Source organism: Scomber scombrus, chromosome 5 (genome assembly GCF_963691925.1).
Source record: "Scomber scombrus chromosome 5, fScoSco1.1, whole genome shotgun sequence".
NCBI classification, from domain to species: domain Eukaryota; kingdom Metazoa; phylum Chordata; class Actinopteri; order Scombriformes; family Scombridae; genus Scomber; species Scomber scombrus.
This window is the reverse complement of record NC_084974.1, coordinates 16,967,991-16,983,977: the sequence shown is the minus strand read 5'-3', so window position 1 is coordinate 16,983,977 and position 15,987 is coordinate 16,967,991. Positions and strand designations below refer to the sequence as shown.

The following is a 15,987-nucleotide window of genomic DNA, read 5'->3' as shown; positions in this document are numbered from 1 at the left end:
CTTTAAGTAAAATTAAATGTAAATTATCAAAAGCTCCAAAAGAGTTAATCCAAAAAAGCACAGAGGCATTTTTGCTGTTTCAAGCTATAACTGTAAAAGTATTACCACAAGCAGGTAGAGGAGTCAGGCTGATGATATCACAGGCCTAAACTATTAATATGATATGACTTTAGCATGATCATTAAGATTGCCATATAAGTAATTGAACAAAGTAATTTGCCATCAGCAGATACAAACTCACTCTGAACAGTGGTCAAAAGAGCTTCTAAAGAACTGACATTTATATCATGTGGAGAGCAGTGAAGGCTTGTTACCTTATCAACCTTACAGTACGTGATATCCTTTAATTGTCATATGAAATGTCTTAGCGGATTGTATATGCTGCACATACTGTCATTATGCAACTAAGTCCAGTTCTATAAATACAGTAACTTGCACTCATGCTCTACAGTACAAAAACAGTACTACCTGGCAGTATACATCCTAACAATCTGATCTTTATAAACTGTAAATAATTAGCAATATTTATATTGTATATTACTTACCTAATAAATTACTATATCACTATTTTATCACATACTACTTTAGATTACTATATTAATAGACACACACACACACACGTGTATATATATATATATATATATATATATATATATATATATATATATGTATATATATATATATATATGTGTGTGTGTGTTTGTTAATTCATAAACTGTATATATGTATATATATATATACAGTTTATGAATTAACAAACACCTCCTTTCCACAGTTGTGGGGGCAGTCAGTACAGTTTCTTTAGTATCTCCATTATTTATATCACATGATTTGTATTCATTTACATTATATTACATGTAAATGAATACATTGCACAACTTTCAATAACATTGTATCCAAGCTGGTACTGAGGACTGTATTTAAATGACTTGGCATCAACAAATAGGCAGCAGTATTTGAAGTGAAATGCAATCAACAAATGACACCAGACTTCCTTTTAGAAAATTAAAAATAATCTTTGTCTAATGAACTTTTCCAGCAATAGTAAGGGTAAGCCTATTGCCGGCCATGAGTTTACTGTGTGTAGTTGTGTAGCATTTTGAATTGAAAGCCCTGTGTCATCAGTATTACTGAGTTGTGCGCAGCGCTTTAACAGTTTTGTATTTTCAGCAGATTCCCTCAAACACAAAACTCATCCTCTGTGATTGGTTGCGGCTCAGCATGCTCTATTGTTCCATCAGCCCGTTTGTTCGCTTGGTTTCCTGTGCACAAACAAAACTTTCCTGCCACTCTGGGCAATATTGGGCTCCTCTCTGCTTTGGCAACCCGAAATATTGGAATCTCTGACTTTTTCTAAGGAAATCAAGACAAAGGTAGGTAATCAATACAGAAAATATGTGTAAAATGCTGTATGTATGCAACTGCGCAACATGCAGGTTTTTATTAGATACAAATTAGTTTTTTTTATCATTGCTGAATTTGGTGGTTAACCTGTTGAACCCTAATTTTCCCTTGAAAATTACTTTAAATAGCATAAATAATCGGGGAATGAATGTACTTTGTATGCCAATCAAAAAATTTTAAAATCTTGATGTCTTGCGCATCATTTTATACACATTTTCCCAATGTTCAGCATATCATTGGAAACCTTATGGTCTTAACAAGAATTAAAATAAATGTGTGAGTTTGAATAAATGCATTTGTATTAATGGACCTGTCACTCAGTCTGTCAGTGTTAGAGGTTAATGACTTGTCAGACTGAGCTGCCTGCTTGTCCACTTGTACATTTCCTCTCAGTGTTATTGACTAATGAGTAATATTTCTATAATCAGATGTCTGTAACTCCAGCACAACATCCTGCTGAATGTATTTAGATATTATTTTATTCATATCCCAAGTGCAGGGTGCACCGTGCTCTGTAACAGGAAGCCCCCACTGTAATCAGTATAGCTGGGGCCAGATGTGCTGAGGCCCTGACCCTGCTCTGCTTCTCTCTGTGTGTCAGTCAGTGTTTTTTTGGCAGGATGTACAGCTTCATGGGAGGTGGGTTGTTCTGTGCCGGAGTCGGGAACATACTCCTCATTGTCTCCACAGCAACTGACTACTGGATGCAGTACCGTCACTCCAGCAATTACATGCACCAGGGCCTGTGGCGGTACTGTGTGCCTGGGAAATGCATGACACACACAGACAGCATTGGTAAGAGACCCAGGAAGATCCTCATTTATATTTATTAGTTCGCTGACAATCAGTCCGTGACCTCACCACTAACCCTGAGGAGGGGTTACTTTTCCTTAGAGCTGTGTTGGAGTGTTTGATAAAATGGCTTAGATTTCAATGCATGACAAGTTGAAAATATATTTTTCCATATGCAAATGTAACCGAGTAGTCTTTGTTTTTTCTTGCAGGACTCCTGTATTAAGAGATTCCTGCTTATAAGCTTACAGGCTATAGTGGTGACATTAAAGGAATAGTTTGCACTTTTATTTGCACCAGTCATGTAGGTAAAAAGGTTTCATTTTCAGTCATATATCTTAATACAATTAATAAGGCACAAACACATTGCCAGACACTAGATGGGAAGCTAACGTTGTACATCATGAATAAAGAAAACCATAAATGACAGTCACTCCAGTAAGGATGAAACATTGGTGATTATGTATTACATTAGCAGAGAGACATCAAAAATGTTGAACCCCCTATCATTAGCTGACATATTTTTTAGTCTTCTCCACCAGCTCTCAGGCTTACCTCATCTTCTCTCACCCACAGCGTACTGGGATGCCACCCGGGCCTTCATGATTCTCTCTCTGCTGGCTTGTTTCATTGGCATTGTGATCGGCGTAATGGCCTTTATTCACTACTCCTCCTTTGACGGGTTTGACAAGACATTTGCAGCTGGCATCCTCTTCTTCATCTCCTGTAAGCTACTCATTTGACCACTTTTGCTCTAGCATACCTGTAGATGTTACAGTTAAACCTGATGTTTTTATCCCGTTTAGGCTTCTTTGTGCTACTGGCAATGGCTGTCTACACGGGAGTGACAGTCAATTACTACGGTAAACGCTATGGCAGCTGGCGATTTTCCTGGTCCTATATAATGGGCTGGGTGGCAGTGGTGCTCACATTCTTCTCAGGTATGAATCATGGCACTTTAACAACTGCACTTTTCCTCAACTGAATGCTCATATTTTGTAGATTAACCTTATCTCTCTCCTATAGGTATCTTCTACATGTGTGCCTACCGGATGCACGAATGTCCAAGAAACACTAACTCACGCTAACCTGTTAAAGACTTCAAAACACTCACACATACACGATAAATGGCCTTGAGGAACAAACACTCCCTTTAACTTTCTAACCATTTTCTGTAAACCTTGATATTCATGAACAAGCTAAATAAATGAGAAAACTAAATGATCTTGTCTGTCATCTACATTGTCTTGATAGAGTACGTTACTAAAATTTAAATAGAAGCAGGTAAGTGCTAAAGAGTCTGTGACACCACGATTGGTGATGATACAGCTCCTTGTACTTGTCACTTACAGACCCAACTCAATGACTTGCATTTTAGCGATAAATATCTTCCACTTATAGAAAACATGTCTGTGCCACATGTACTTATTTCAGTTTGTACTGTAATTAAAAAAAAGACATCTGTGTGCATCTCTACATGTGAGTAGTATCACAGATTTTACATTCAGTGACTTCTAAAATCAATATCAGAATGTTGTGAAAAGATGTTTTGATGATCAAAAGATGAGCGTTGGTTCCAAATTCAGAAACACTTTTATTTAGTCATATTGTGCAAAGTATCAAGACATAGCAACCATTTCAGCCTCATAAACCAACTTAGAAAGGAAAACACACTGTGGTAAAGCAGACATTAATTGGTTTAACTGAATGCAACATGGAACCTGGAAAGGCCGCCTACCAAAAAATCCACAGTGAAAAGTGCAAAATGTATAAAAACAATTCCAAAACAGAGGTGGTTAATGTTTTTGAATATTGGGAGTTAGAACTAGAGTTGTTCTGATTCCTATAACAATATCGGAAATGCCTCCGATACTGCCGAAAATGCTGGCATCGGTATCAGCGAGTACTGAAGTCCAGGCACCGATCCGATACCACGTAATTTATTAGAAATAGGAATCTATTTACTGGTTAGCTCTGTTAGCTCTGACACAGTTCTTCTTCGCCACTCTTAAAACATTTGCGCTGTGCTGGCACCGGCAGCTGCTGTTTCAGAGGGGCGAAGAAGAATTGATCACCTGACGTCTGACACTTGTTACAAGGAGCTAACGTTAGCGCATCGTGTCGGCGGTTTGGCAGTAATTCACAGTGGATGTTCCCACCAGTAAGACGGCGAATAATTATTCCTATATTTATTTAGTTAAGTTGCTGTTGCACTACTGATTTATACTGTTCTATTTAAAAAATAAATGACTTCCATTTGCTGTATTCATTCATGTTTTACAAAGGGTTTCACCTGAGCCAGGCCTAACCACAATGATAATCATATCACAGTCACCCAGGCTTGTATGATTATTATTATTTTTTAAACACACTGTTATCGGTATCGGTACTCGGTATCGGCCGATACCCACAGCACAAGTATCAGAATCGGTATCGGGAGGGAAAAAATGGTATCGGAACAGTCACCCTTCACAACAAGCTCAGAGCAGAAGCTCATGCAAGTCTAGTTAACCTCTAGTTTAGTCAACCTCCTCGATGGTGGGGCCGGCCGACGCCCCTCCTCCAGGAGCACCACCAGATCCTGGGAAACCACCTGGCATCCCACCTGGCATCCCCCCCGGCGCCCCGCCGGCATTCTGGTACAGCTTGGTCATGATGGGGTTACACACCTTCTCCAGCTCCTTCTGCTGATGCTCAAACTCCTCTTTTTCTGCAGACTGAGAAAAGAGAGAATGACTTTACAACTTGCACTGTCACAGAGCTGGAAAACTAAATAAAATCTGATACGTCATAAGTTTATAACCAGCAGCCCAGACTATACTTCTAACCCTTACCTGGTTTCTGTCCAGCCAGCTGATGACCTCGTTGCACTTATCGAGAATCTTCTGTTTGTCCTCGTCACTGATCTTGTCCTTTAGCTTATCGTCCTCCACAGTAGACTTCATATTGAAGGCGTAGGACTCCAGGCCATTCTTGGCAGTCACTTTCTCTCTCTGTACATCATCCTCAGCCTTGTACTTGTCTGCTTCCTGGACCATACGCTCAATGTCCTCCTTGCTCAATCGACCTGACAGATGGCAGAGTAGAGGATAGATTTTATTTCAAACACACGGCTACACAATTAAGATACAGTCATTAGGTTCTACACAGGTTACCTTTGTCATTGGTGATTGTTATCTTGTTCTCTTTCCCAGTGCTCTTGTCGACAGCAGACACATTCATGATGCCATTGGCGTCGATATCAAAGGTCACCTCAATCTGAGGAACTCCTCTAGGGGCAGGAGGGATTCCAGTCAGCTCAAATTTACCCAAAAGGTTGTTGTCTTTGGTCATGGCTCTTTCACCCTCGAAGACCTGTGGGCAAAATATCATGTTAAATTTAAATCTTCTTCTTTTTTTTTTCAATCCAAAGACAGCGGTGAGATGGTAGTCGTACCTGAATAAGGACACCAGGCTGGTTGTCAGAATAGGTGGTAAAAGTCTGGGTCTGCTTTGTTGGGATAGTGGTGTTTCTTTTGATGAGTACAGTCATGACTCCTCCAGCAGTCTCGATCCCCAGAGACAAGGGGGTCACATCCAGCAGCAGCAAGTCCTGCACATTCTCCGATTTGTCGCCTGACAGGATGGCTGCTTGCACAGCTGCAGAAACAAATCGAAGGATTTTGAGTTTAAATGTGCAGCTCTTTAGAAATTGTTATATTAATAGGCATACAATTGTTATACCTGCACCATAGGCCACTGCTTCATCAGGGTTAATGCTCTTGTTGAGTTCCTTTCCATTAAAAAAGTCTTGCAGCAGCTTCTGGATCTTGGGAATACGTGTGGATCCTCCCACCAAGACAATGTCGTGGACTTGGGCCTTGTCCATCTTGGCATCACGAAGAGCCTTTTCCACAGGCTCCAGGGTTCCACGGAACAAGTCTGCGTTCAGCTCTTCAAACCGGGCCCTGGTGATTGATGTGTAGAAATCGATGCCCTCATATAAAGAGTCGATTTCAATGCTGGCCTGAGTGCTGGATGACAGCGTGCGCTTGGCCCTCTCGCAAGCAGTGCGCAGACGACGCACAGCCCTCTTGTTGTCGCTGATATCTTTTTTGTATTTGCGTTTGAACTCAGAGATGAAGTGGTTGACCATGCGGTTATCGAAGTCTTCACCACCCAAGTGTGTGTCACCTGCTGTAGACTTCACCTCAAAGATGCCATCTTCAATAGTCAAGATGGAGACATCAAAGGTGCCACCGCCCAAGTCAAAGATGAGAACGTTTCTTTCAGATCCAACCTAAATTTTTTTTTTTAAGTTAAAACTCACAACACGGTACAAGACTACTACACTTTACTGGTCAGAAATATCACCAGTACAATATAGTATCGTATAGTGTAGTATAGTGTAGTATAATATAGTATAATAGTATAAAAACTGGCATAAATTAGTGAAAAATTAGTCTTAAAAATCACAGTTTATACTGTTATTAAAAGTGCATGCACTGACATGTATATTGCTACCTTTTTGTCCAGGCCATAAGCAATAGCAGCAGCAGTTGGCTCATTGATGATACGAAGGACATTAAGTCCTGAGATGGTCCCTGCATCTTTGGTGGCTTGACGCTGAGAGTCATTGAAGTAGGCAGGTACGGTTACAACAGCATTTGTTACAGTCTGCAAAGAGAAAATGCAAAATCACCGTAGTTAAATATTTTTGTGGACACTGATTCTAAAATGTTTGCATCATATTAGGTTAAATTTCAGCTGACAACACTGCAAATGTAGTAAACAGGACACAAATACTTCTTTCTGTTCTGTTTCTGTTTTTGCAGGGGACACAGCAGCCAATAGAAGTATAGTAGAATAGTAATAGTACAGTAGAAGCACAGAAGCAAACATCCTCTTTTATTAACAAATAAAAATAAAGTTTGTAAAATGTATTTTACAAAAAATAAAGCATGCATGGTTACCTTGCCGAGGTATGCCTCTGCAATCTCTTTCATTTTAATCAGCACCATAGAGGAGATCTCCTCTGGGTAGAAAGTCTTGGTCTCGCCCTTGTACTCCACCTTTACTTTTGGGCGTGAAGTATCGTTAATGACTGTAAAAGGCCAGTGTTTCATGTCTGACTGGACGACGCTGTCATCAAACCGACGCCCAATAAGACGCTTGGCATCTGAGCAGAAACAACAGAGGTAATTAATAAGCAGAAACATCACTTATTCACTGTTGTTTATACTGTTTAGATATGTATATATTTTATATATACATAGTTTTTTGTTTTTCTTTTCATTTCCCCAGTTTTATTATTTTTAATATAAGCACTTTTTTTATATTCTGAACTATTTTTGAGCCATTGCTATAGAATTTTGTTTGGATGTGCACTGTACCTATAGTGTATAATCTGAATGACAAATAAAATCTATCTTATCTTATTAGTGATTTTGTCTGGGAAAATGTTTCTTACCAAACACTGTGTTGTTGGGGTTTAAGGCCACTTGGTTCTTGGCTGCATCCCCTATCAGCCTTTCAGTGTCAGTGAAGGCAACATAACTGGGTGTGGTCCTGTTTCCCTGGTCATTGGCAATGATCTCAACTTTGCCGTGCTGAAACACTCCTACGCAGGAGTAGGTAGTGCCCAGGTCAATACCAACTGCTGGTCCCTTGGACATGGTGCCTAAGATAATGATAAAAATATCACAGATGAATTGTTAAATCATGACACACTGACAATTCAGATGTATGACAGATGAGCAACTTAAGCCCTCTCTAAGCACTGTGGTTAGCTAGCATGATGTACATTTGTAGTATGGGGTAATGAGGCTATTATCAGAGTCTGAGTTACTCAAACAGAAGTGGAAACAAACTGTCTCAGTGAAATGAGGGTCCACAGCACCTGTTTTCTAGCCTCCCCACTTTTGAAAGCATGCCAGCGGCTGACTTTATCATGGCAACAACAGACAACAGGGGGGGGTTGAGTCTGCTCCAAAAAGCAGGTTAGCCTGATAATTAGACTTGACTGCCAATTTGTTTCACTACATTATTATTTAATTGTAGTAATGAAACTGTAAACATTTAATTCCTGCTTCAACAACTGTGAAGATTTCTTTTTTCTTATATTATAATGAACTGAAAATATTTGGGTTCATGGCTGCTAGTCAGACAAAACAAACCACGAGTATATGTGTCCTTAGGCTCCGGGAGATATTTTATGAAATTTTCAGAGGTCTACACCATGTCTGGGTTTAGTAGTCATCTGATCATCTAATTTTTAAAAAGTTACAATGTTTCACTCAGCAAACTTATCTATATAAGCTGTAGCTTCTTGGAGCAGGCCCCATGTTTAGTGTTGCTACAGCAGCAGATCATCAATTTACTGTAATGCCAGCCTATATTAAGCCCACATAAGAGGCCATTACTGCTACCTAAGGCAGTGATTCTCTTACTGGAGGATGGGTCCCCCCCCTGGGAGGACATAGCAGAGGGGGTGCACATGACTAGGGGTGAATAACCAATCTGTGCCCTGATGATAGCAAGTGTTTTAAGACTCAGCTTAGCAAAGTGTACATAAGAGCTGTAACAATGACTTGTGGAATTGATTGTGCAACTTGTGTGACATTTGAAGGCATCAATTTAGGCTTTGGGCAACTGTAATGGTCTGGCTTTCAATAGTTTTAAAATATTTTATCGTCTGAAAGAATTAACAACAATTAATTGTTAATAAAATAATTGCTATGGGAGTGTCATGTACAAGACTTTTGACAGGGAAGAAAAGAAAAAAATGTTACTCATCAAGCCAAATATGAAGCCATATAAGAAGTATGAGGAAACCTACCAGGCTCTGAAGTTTCCTGTCAGTATAGAAGGAGAGGTTTTTGTCTTTTGTGTGCAAATCTGAGCAAAACTGAACTTAAATATTACATTTGCACGTCAGAAACTAATGAGATACATGCATGTTAATAAAAGTGACTTCAATCCAATTCAACTTGGATCCTACAGTAGTTCCCCCAATATTATTAATGGTTGTTGAAAATAAATGAGGTTTGGAGGGCAGGGGCTGAAATGTTCTTTTCCAAATAGGGGCATAAAAGAAAAGATGGCAAAGAGACTGTGTGTGTGTTTATGCTGCATCATTATCAGCAGCTCTGGCCAGAGGGCGTGTCACTTCATATTTGGAGAGGCTGGGAACTTTCTGGACCTTTCTTATCACTCTCTGGCAACTTCTGCAGCATTTACAAGGCATTACGTTGCATTTCCTGCAGACGCAAATACATAACATACATCTTCTTGTTCTTGATACAGATCGGCAACGTTGCAAAACAAATCCTGACGTACAAGCGAGTTAGCAGCATCATGTCACTCTGTTAAGTTAGTACCTGTTGTTCGCCATGTTCTCTGTCCAACTTTAAGCTCACATCAGCCCAATTAGCGTTAAATATCACATGTTTAACCATTGTGCACTGTGCACACTAACGACATAAAAAGGGTCATACAAAAAAGTAAAGTTCGTGAAATTGACAATTTGCAGCTGAATAAAAGCAGAGAGCAAAGCCAGGCTTCAGCTTACTGGCTCATAGGCTACAAACATTTTTTTTATTTTTTTTATTTTTGCTTTCACGTTAAATAACATTTATTTAACAACTTAATGACGTAAGCCTGATAAATGTAGTTAATGTTCATGTCACCGTTATCTCTCTGACCGGTTAAAGTTACTACAACACATTTTTACGCGACTAAACTAATACTCACCTCCGTTAAATGTGTGGCTCTACGGTGTACAGTGACAGATAATAATAGTGCAGGTTGGCCCCTCGCTGAATGACAGGTCCCTGATCCTCGCTGCCTGTCTCGCTGTCCGTCAGTCGGTCTGTCGGTATGCGGGAGCGGCCGCGCCTCCTGAACAACATCCCCACTCAGAACTCTCTAGAACACAGGAGGAGCGATGCCGGCCAATCCTGCTTCATCCATTTCTCTGCCTCTCTAAACGGCCCAATTAAAAATATGGATAACAGAGCTGAACAGCAGTTGCTATCAAGACTATGGAAAACAAGAGAGCAGGCATAGGCTACGTTACCTCTGTCACCAGAGCCACCACGCCCCCCTTTAATGTGGAAAGTGCCTAGTAGTGGCAACATGCCTAAAAGCTGCTCTGTATCCAAGACCATTTCAGCCAATGTGATGGAAAAAAGATCCTGTACGTCAATATAATGGGAAACTTTCTCAAAATGATATAAGATACTAAGTCAATATTTTGAGATAGTATCTCATTATATTGAGTTACTAAGCTATTATATGAGGTCCTTAGTCATTTTTGAGATAGTATCTCATTATTTTGAGATACTAAGTTATTATTCTGAGATAGTTTCTCATTTTCTTGAGATACTCAGTCATTAACTTGAGATACTAAGTCATTATTCTGAGATAGTTTCTCATTATAACGACTTGGCCTAACTTTTTTCATCACATTGGCAGAAATGGGTGTCAACAAAAACATTTTTAAAAAATAAAAATTTAAATACACTGTTCAAGATTTCCTGTAGCTACTTCCCCAAAGAGTGTAGGATACTAAAATAAGAGAAACTGTGTAAACTGTGGGACATTGCATCATATAGTTATTGATGTTAAAGTGAACAGTTATGATATTAAAAGTCAGAGAAGTGAATGTTGGTGCTGCATTGAAAGGGCAGTACATAGAACATACGGAGAAGCCAAGAAAATCCCAATTCAATGTTATCCTGTAACAGCTAGTTACGCAGTGTTAGCTCTTACTACTTAGCTAGCACTGGCCTTCTCCTGGTTTGTTGAAACATAAACTCACTGGCCACTTTATTAGGTACACCTGTACAATCTAATGCAATCAAATACAAAAGCTCTGCTACAGATTCCACATTTATCAAGCCTATACATTTTCAGTTTTTGTTGACATTGTCAAGAAGGTGATTTATGTTTATTATTGAGGTCATAGTGGGTGATGGTGGTTTATTAGGGTGCCTTATATTGAATGGTGTTCCTAATATTTTGTCCACTCCATTAACATACATGAGGGGGCCAAGATATTAGGAACACCAGTAACACAAAGCAATTGTCTTTGGAGCCGAGTAAGAACGATTATAAGTCAGCACTCAGGTTCAATCTGTAATGTTAAAAGTCACGAACCGAGCCATAAGTCTTCAGGATGCTGCTGCTCGTGTCCTCACAAGAAATGTGATCATATCCCATCAGTTCTCAGATCTTTACACTGGCTTCCTGTCCATCAAAGAATTGATTTTAAAAATAAATACATTACTGAGCTTCTGCTACATTATGAACCATCCAGCCCCCTCAGGTCATCAGAGACAGGTGGGCTTTCTGTCCCAAGAGTCAAAACTAAATATGAAGAAGCAGCGTTCATTTTTTTATGCTCCATATATCTGGAACAATCATACAGAAAACTACAGGTCTGCTGCGACTTTTTAAATCAAGGCTTAACACTTTTCTGTTGATTAAATCAAATAATTATTAATATTCATACATTCCACCTGTTTGTAACTGTTTTATTCTATATTAACTTATTTTAGTTTTCTACTTTCTTAGCTCTAAATGTCTGATTTTGGTTGTATTTAAATTGTCCTTTTGTGGTGTAATTCTTTTGCACTTTGTCTCAATGCTTTTAGTGTTTTATGTAAAGCAGTTTGAATTGCCTTGTTGCTGAAATGTGTACAGATATACTTGCCTTGCTTTGCCTACAGTCAATCAGTTAGCTAATGTGGTCTGTGGGAGAAAAGAAATGCATTCTTCACCACACCTTAGTGCCATATTTAACCGCAATGAGTCATTTCAGAAGCATCAAGGACACAGAAATTAAGGTTATTATGTCTAAAATGCACATCTGTAATACAATATCAATATCCATGAGAGAAAAAGATACTGATATTAGGGTAAAAAAACAAAAACATGGGTCACATAACATCAAGTTTTGTAACAAGCACAAAAATTGGTTTACAAATCTTGCAAGAGTTTTGTCCTGATGCGACCTTAAAAGACGGGCTCCTCCTATGTTACAGTCGCAACATGTTATCGCTCTGGTGTTGCATGTGCCTGAGAGTGTGACTCAGTGTGCAGAAAGGTTTTATTACACGCAATAGCTGCTGCTGAAAATAAATCTGTTGTATGGATAATTAAACAATTCAATACAGTGCAGTTAATTTGACCCTAAAGTATATCAAAAAAGAAAAAAGAAGTAAAAGATAAGATCAGATAAAATTGATCGAATTATAAGTACAATCTATACAATACAATAAAGAGAACTCTAAAAAAGTTTTTATGTTGTATGTCTCAGCATTGAAGCGCCACCCAACAAAACCCTTATGGGTTTTATTGGCTTATTGTTTTCTTATTTAAATCTATAAGAAAATTGTGCATGTATTACTTTTTTGTATTATGTTTATTTTCTTTATATGCAATAAAATAAATCAAAATATATATATTATAAATATATTTAACAATCCTTTATTGTTAACTTGTGAATTCACAGGTTGGTATAGTACATGTTTGCAATAGCTTAGGCTAACATCGGCTGCTTTTTAACATTTAATCATGAAACATCAGACTTAATCAAAGCATTGTTTGTTCACTGTGGCCTTTGCATTATGTCATTTTGGCTGTTAGTGAACTGTATTTTTTGTTTCTGAAATATTCTTAAGAGCCCTCTTAGTGGATGCACATTGAACTGCCTTTAGTGTCATACTTGTTCAAGAGACACTTGTTTTGTCCCCCGAGACATACATGATCACCATTCATGTTTCATCATCCAAACATCCAAACACACTTTTGTTCCCATTGAGGCTATATGATGCCTATTATAGCTCAAATTTCTTGAAATGTCATTCAAGGACACATGAGAGTGTTGTGTACATCGACCTTTGCAGCATTGTGAAGTGTAAGGAGTGCACGTGATAAAGCTCAATATCCAAACACAACCCTGCGAGTCTAATGGATACTGTATATGGAGGGAGCCATTACTGTATATGCTGAGAATAAACTGAGAACTGTAAAGGTTTAACAAACATGGATGTGCATGCAAAAACCTGTGTTAAATGCTTCATTAAAAGGGTTTGTTAATCTGTATTGTGTGTGTTATGTTTAAGTTAAAGTCAAATTTGTGCACACAAGTTTTTTTAACCTTGCGAGCAGTATATATAACCACAAATCTATGGTTAAAGGTCCACTTGCTTTCAGAGCTCGACTACATCTCACAGACTTCATTTAGCAATCAGGGGTTGCCCGGAATCTCATCAAACACCAACCTTGGACCATAAATTTGATCGTGCAATGACACCTGAGCCATCTCCATTTTCTTAACAAGTGCTTGAGATGCAAGTGAAAGCTCCAAAAACCAGGAAGTGGACCTTTGAGCTTCGATCGAGGGTTTTCAAAGTCTGAGACTGTCGGCTTCCCTCAGGCTAAGCTTGGAAAAAAGTGCCCCCTCACCACCCCCTCAGCTAACTTGCTTAGTTTCATTTACATTACACCAAATATATAAACATGTGTCCTAAGGCATTAACTTGTGTCTGACCCTGGGAAAATAGTAAAATTCCCCAAAACTACTGTATCTTTGAACTGATCTGTTTAACCAAATCACACACATTTAGGTGTTTCTACATGATCTCCTTTTGATAACTAACTAATGTAATGTTTTTTTAATTGAGTCTCCCCTGACACAGTTTGGAGCTCCACTGGGGAGGACCGCTCCCCACTTTGAAAACCTCTGGCTTAGATTTTTTTGGTTTGTAGTTTTGGGTGGTGATGATGAAGTTTAAGTTGAACTCACCAAGTAAGACATGGATAGTTGGGTCTTTTCCTCAACTGTCCTGTGCCATATTATTTATATTTAGCACTTCCTTTTCAGCTACTAGTAGGAATCCATTGTTAGTATGTTGACAACTTTTTCAACATAAAGATATATCATAAACAATCACAAGCAACATATATTCATCATACATTAATCTTCTCTACCAGAAGCTAATGATTGTATTTCCCTACTCCCTTAACATTGGCTTTTACAGAATTGATGGAGATATCTACTGAGCCGAACATTTTACAGTAGAAAAATAAACTTGAAAGTGCTCTGAAAAACTGTGTAATGGTGACACTGTTTCTAAATGACCTCAAACATGTCTTTGGAATTCCTGTAATACAATGTCTTGTTATTATTGGCCAATTAGCCATTGCACAGACACTGATATACACTATATAGACAAAAGTATTGGGACACAACTCTTAATCATTGAATTCAGGTGTTTCATTCCGACCCATTGCCACAGATGTATGAAATCAAGCATGTAGCCATGCAAGCTTCATATACAAACATTTGTGATAGAATGAGTCGTTCTGATGAGCTCAGTGAATTCAAGAGTACTGTTATAGCATGCCACCTTTGTAATAAGTCAGTTTGTGAAGTTTTTCCCTGCTAGATATTCCACAGTTAACTGTAAGTGGCATTATTGAAAAGTGAAAGAATTTAGGAATAACCGCAACTCAGCCAGAAAGTGACAGAGCAGGGTCAACGTACAGGCGTAAAAGTCACGACGTTATGTGAACTCAATAACTGAAGAGTTCCAAACTTCCTCTAACATTTACATCAACACAAAAACTGTGCAAGCTTCATGGAATGGGTTTCCATGGCTGAGCAGCTGCATGCAAGCCTTACATCACCAAGCACAATGCCAAGTGTTGGATGGAGTGGTGTAAAGCGCGCTGCCACTGGACTCTGGAGCAGTGGAAACCTTTTCTGTGGAGTGACGAATCACACTTCTATGTCTGCCTGATGGACGAGTCTGGGTTTGGCACATGCCAGGAGAACATTACCTTCCTGACTTGGTGTTGGGCTAGGCCCCTTATTTCCAGTGTAAGGGAAGTGTTATTGCTCCAGCATACCGAGATATTTTGGACAATTCTATGTTTCCAATTTTGTGGGAACAATTCGAGGAGGGCCCTTTTCTGTTCCAGCATGACTGTGCCCCAGTGCATAAAGCACTGGGGCACAAAGCACTGCATAAAGCACTGGGGGCACAGTGAGTTTGGTGTGGAAAAACTTCCATTGCCCCCTGAGAGCCCTGACCTCAATGCCGTCAAACACCTTTGGGATGAATTGGAATGGACATTGCGATCCAGACCTTCTCGTCCAACATCAGTGCCTGACGACAAAAATGCTCTTAAGGATGAATGTGCAAAAAACTCCCACAGTCACGCTCCAAAATCTTGTAGAAAGCCTTCCCATAAGAGTGGAAGCTGTTATAGCTGCAAAGGGGGGAGCAACTCCATATTAGTGCCTATGGATTTAGAATGGGATGTGATAAAAGCTCCTGTTGGTGTAATGGCCAGGTTTCCCAATACTTTTGTCCATTTAGTTTATCAGTAGTAAGCTAAAATCATCCAGCCACTATAATCCCTGCATTCAAGAAAAGCTCACAGCGATGGGCTTATTGAAGTTAATTTAAAGTTCAGCTTTAAGTTTTGGTCTTCAGTATACAGACTCAAGTTGAGACTCAAGAGAAAATGGGACTACATTTGTGTGAACTGTACTTTTAAGTAAACACTCTCTGTATAAACTCCCTTTTTATACAGTTCAATGGTGTTTTTGATTATGGGTCCTGACCTAAATCTGCCACAGCACTGTACCCTGTTCGTGTGAGTATATCCCAAAGGTGACCAGACTTGTGGCTTTTGGGTCCAAGTTTTGATGAAATGTGCCCTCAGTAACACTAATGGCATGGCTTGCAGACAAATGCTTATTTAGACAACAAAAGAGATTAAAACTGGCATTTGACA

General features: G+C 39.1%; 2 protein-coding genes across 2 annotated transcripts; one reads left to right on the top strand and one right to left on the bottom strand.

The window, feature by feature from the left end:
* The first annotated feature begins 2,024 nt into the window (after window positions 1-2,024).
* Window positions 2,025-3,284, top strand: lim2.3 (lens intrinsic membrane protein 2.3). Its single transcript, XM_062419464.1, has 4 exons — window positions 2,025-2,199; window positions 2,773-2,922; window positions 3,003-3,137; window positions 3,223-3,284. Exons 1-4 carry the CDS (start codon window positions 2,025-2,027, stop codon window positions 3,282-3,284), a joined length of 522 nt encoding a protein of 173 aa, XP_062275448.1.
* A 543-nt stretch (window positions 3,285-3,827) lies between these two features.
* Window positions 3,828-10,046, bottom strand: hspa8b (heat shock protein family A (Hsp70) member 8b). The gene is made up of 9 exons (XM_062419535.1): window positions 9,928-10,046; window positions 7,646-7,855; window positions 7,149-7,354; window positions 6,700-6,852; window positions 5,920-6,475; window positions 5,633-5,835; window positions 5,352-5,550; window positions 5,031-5,263; window positions 3,828-4,913 (listed from the first exon to the last, which is right to left on the bottom strand). The coding sequence occupies exons 2-9, from the start codon at window positions 7,848-7,850 to the stop codon at window positions 4,716-4,718; spliced, it is 1,953 nt and encodes a 650-aa protein (XP_062275519.1). The 5' UTR covers window positions 7,851-7,855; window positions 9,928-10,046; the 3' UTR covers window positions 3,828-4,715.
* Window positions 10,047-15,987: the final 5,941 nt, after the last annotated feature.

Excerpts from the sequence above, each read along its gene's own strand:
- lim2.3 (XM_062419464.1), top strand. The coding sequence starts at position 2,025 with ATGTACAGCTTCATGGGAGGTGGGTTGTTCTGTGCCGGAGTCGGGAAC. Across the intron at positions 2,200-2,772 it reads GACACACACAGACAGCATTG|CGTACTGGGATGCCACCCGG; the intron begins GTAAGAGACCCA and ends TCTCACCCACAG. Across the intron at positions 2,923-3,002 it reads CATCCTCTTCTTCATCTCCT|GCTTCTTTGTGCTACTGGCA; the intron begins GTAAGCTACTCA and ends TATCCCGTTTAG.
- hspa8b (XM_062419535.1), bottom strand. The coding sequence starts at position 7,850 with ATGTCCAAGGGACCAGCAGTTGGTATTGACCTGGGCACTACCTACTCC. Across the intron at positions 5,836-5,919 it reads AGCAGTGGCCTATGGTGCAG|CTGTGCAAGCAGCCATCCTG; the intron begins GTATAACAATTG and ends TTGTTTCTGCAG. Across the intron at positions 5,264-5,351 it reads AACAATCACCAATGACAAAG|GTCGATTGAGCAAGGAGGAC; the intron begins GTAACCTGTGTA and ends GCCATCTGTCAG.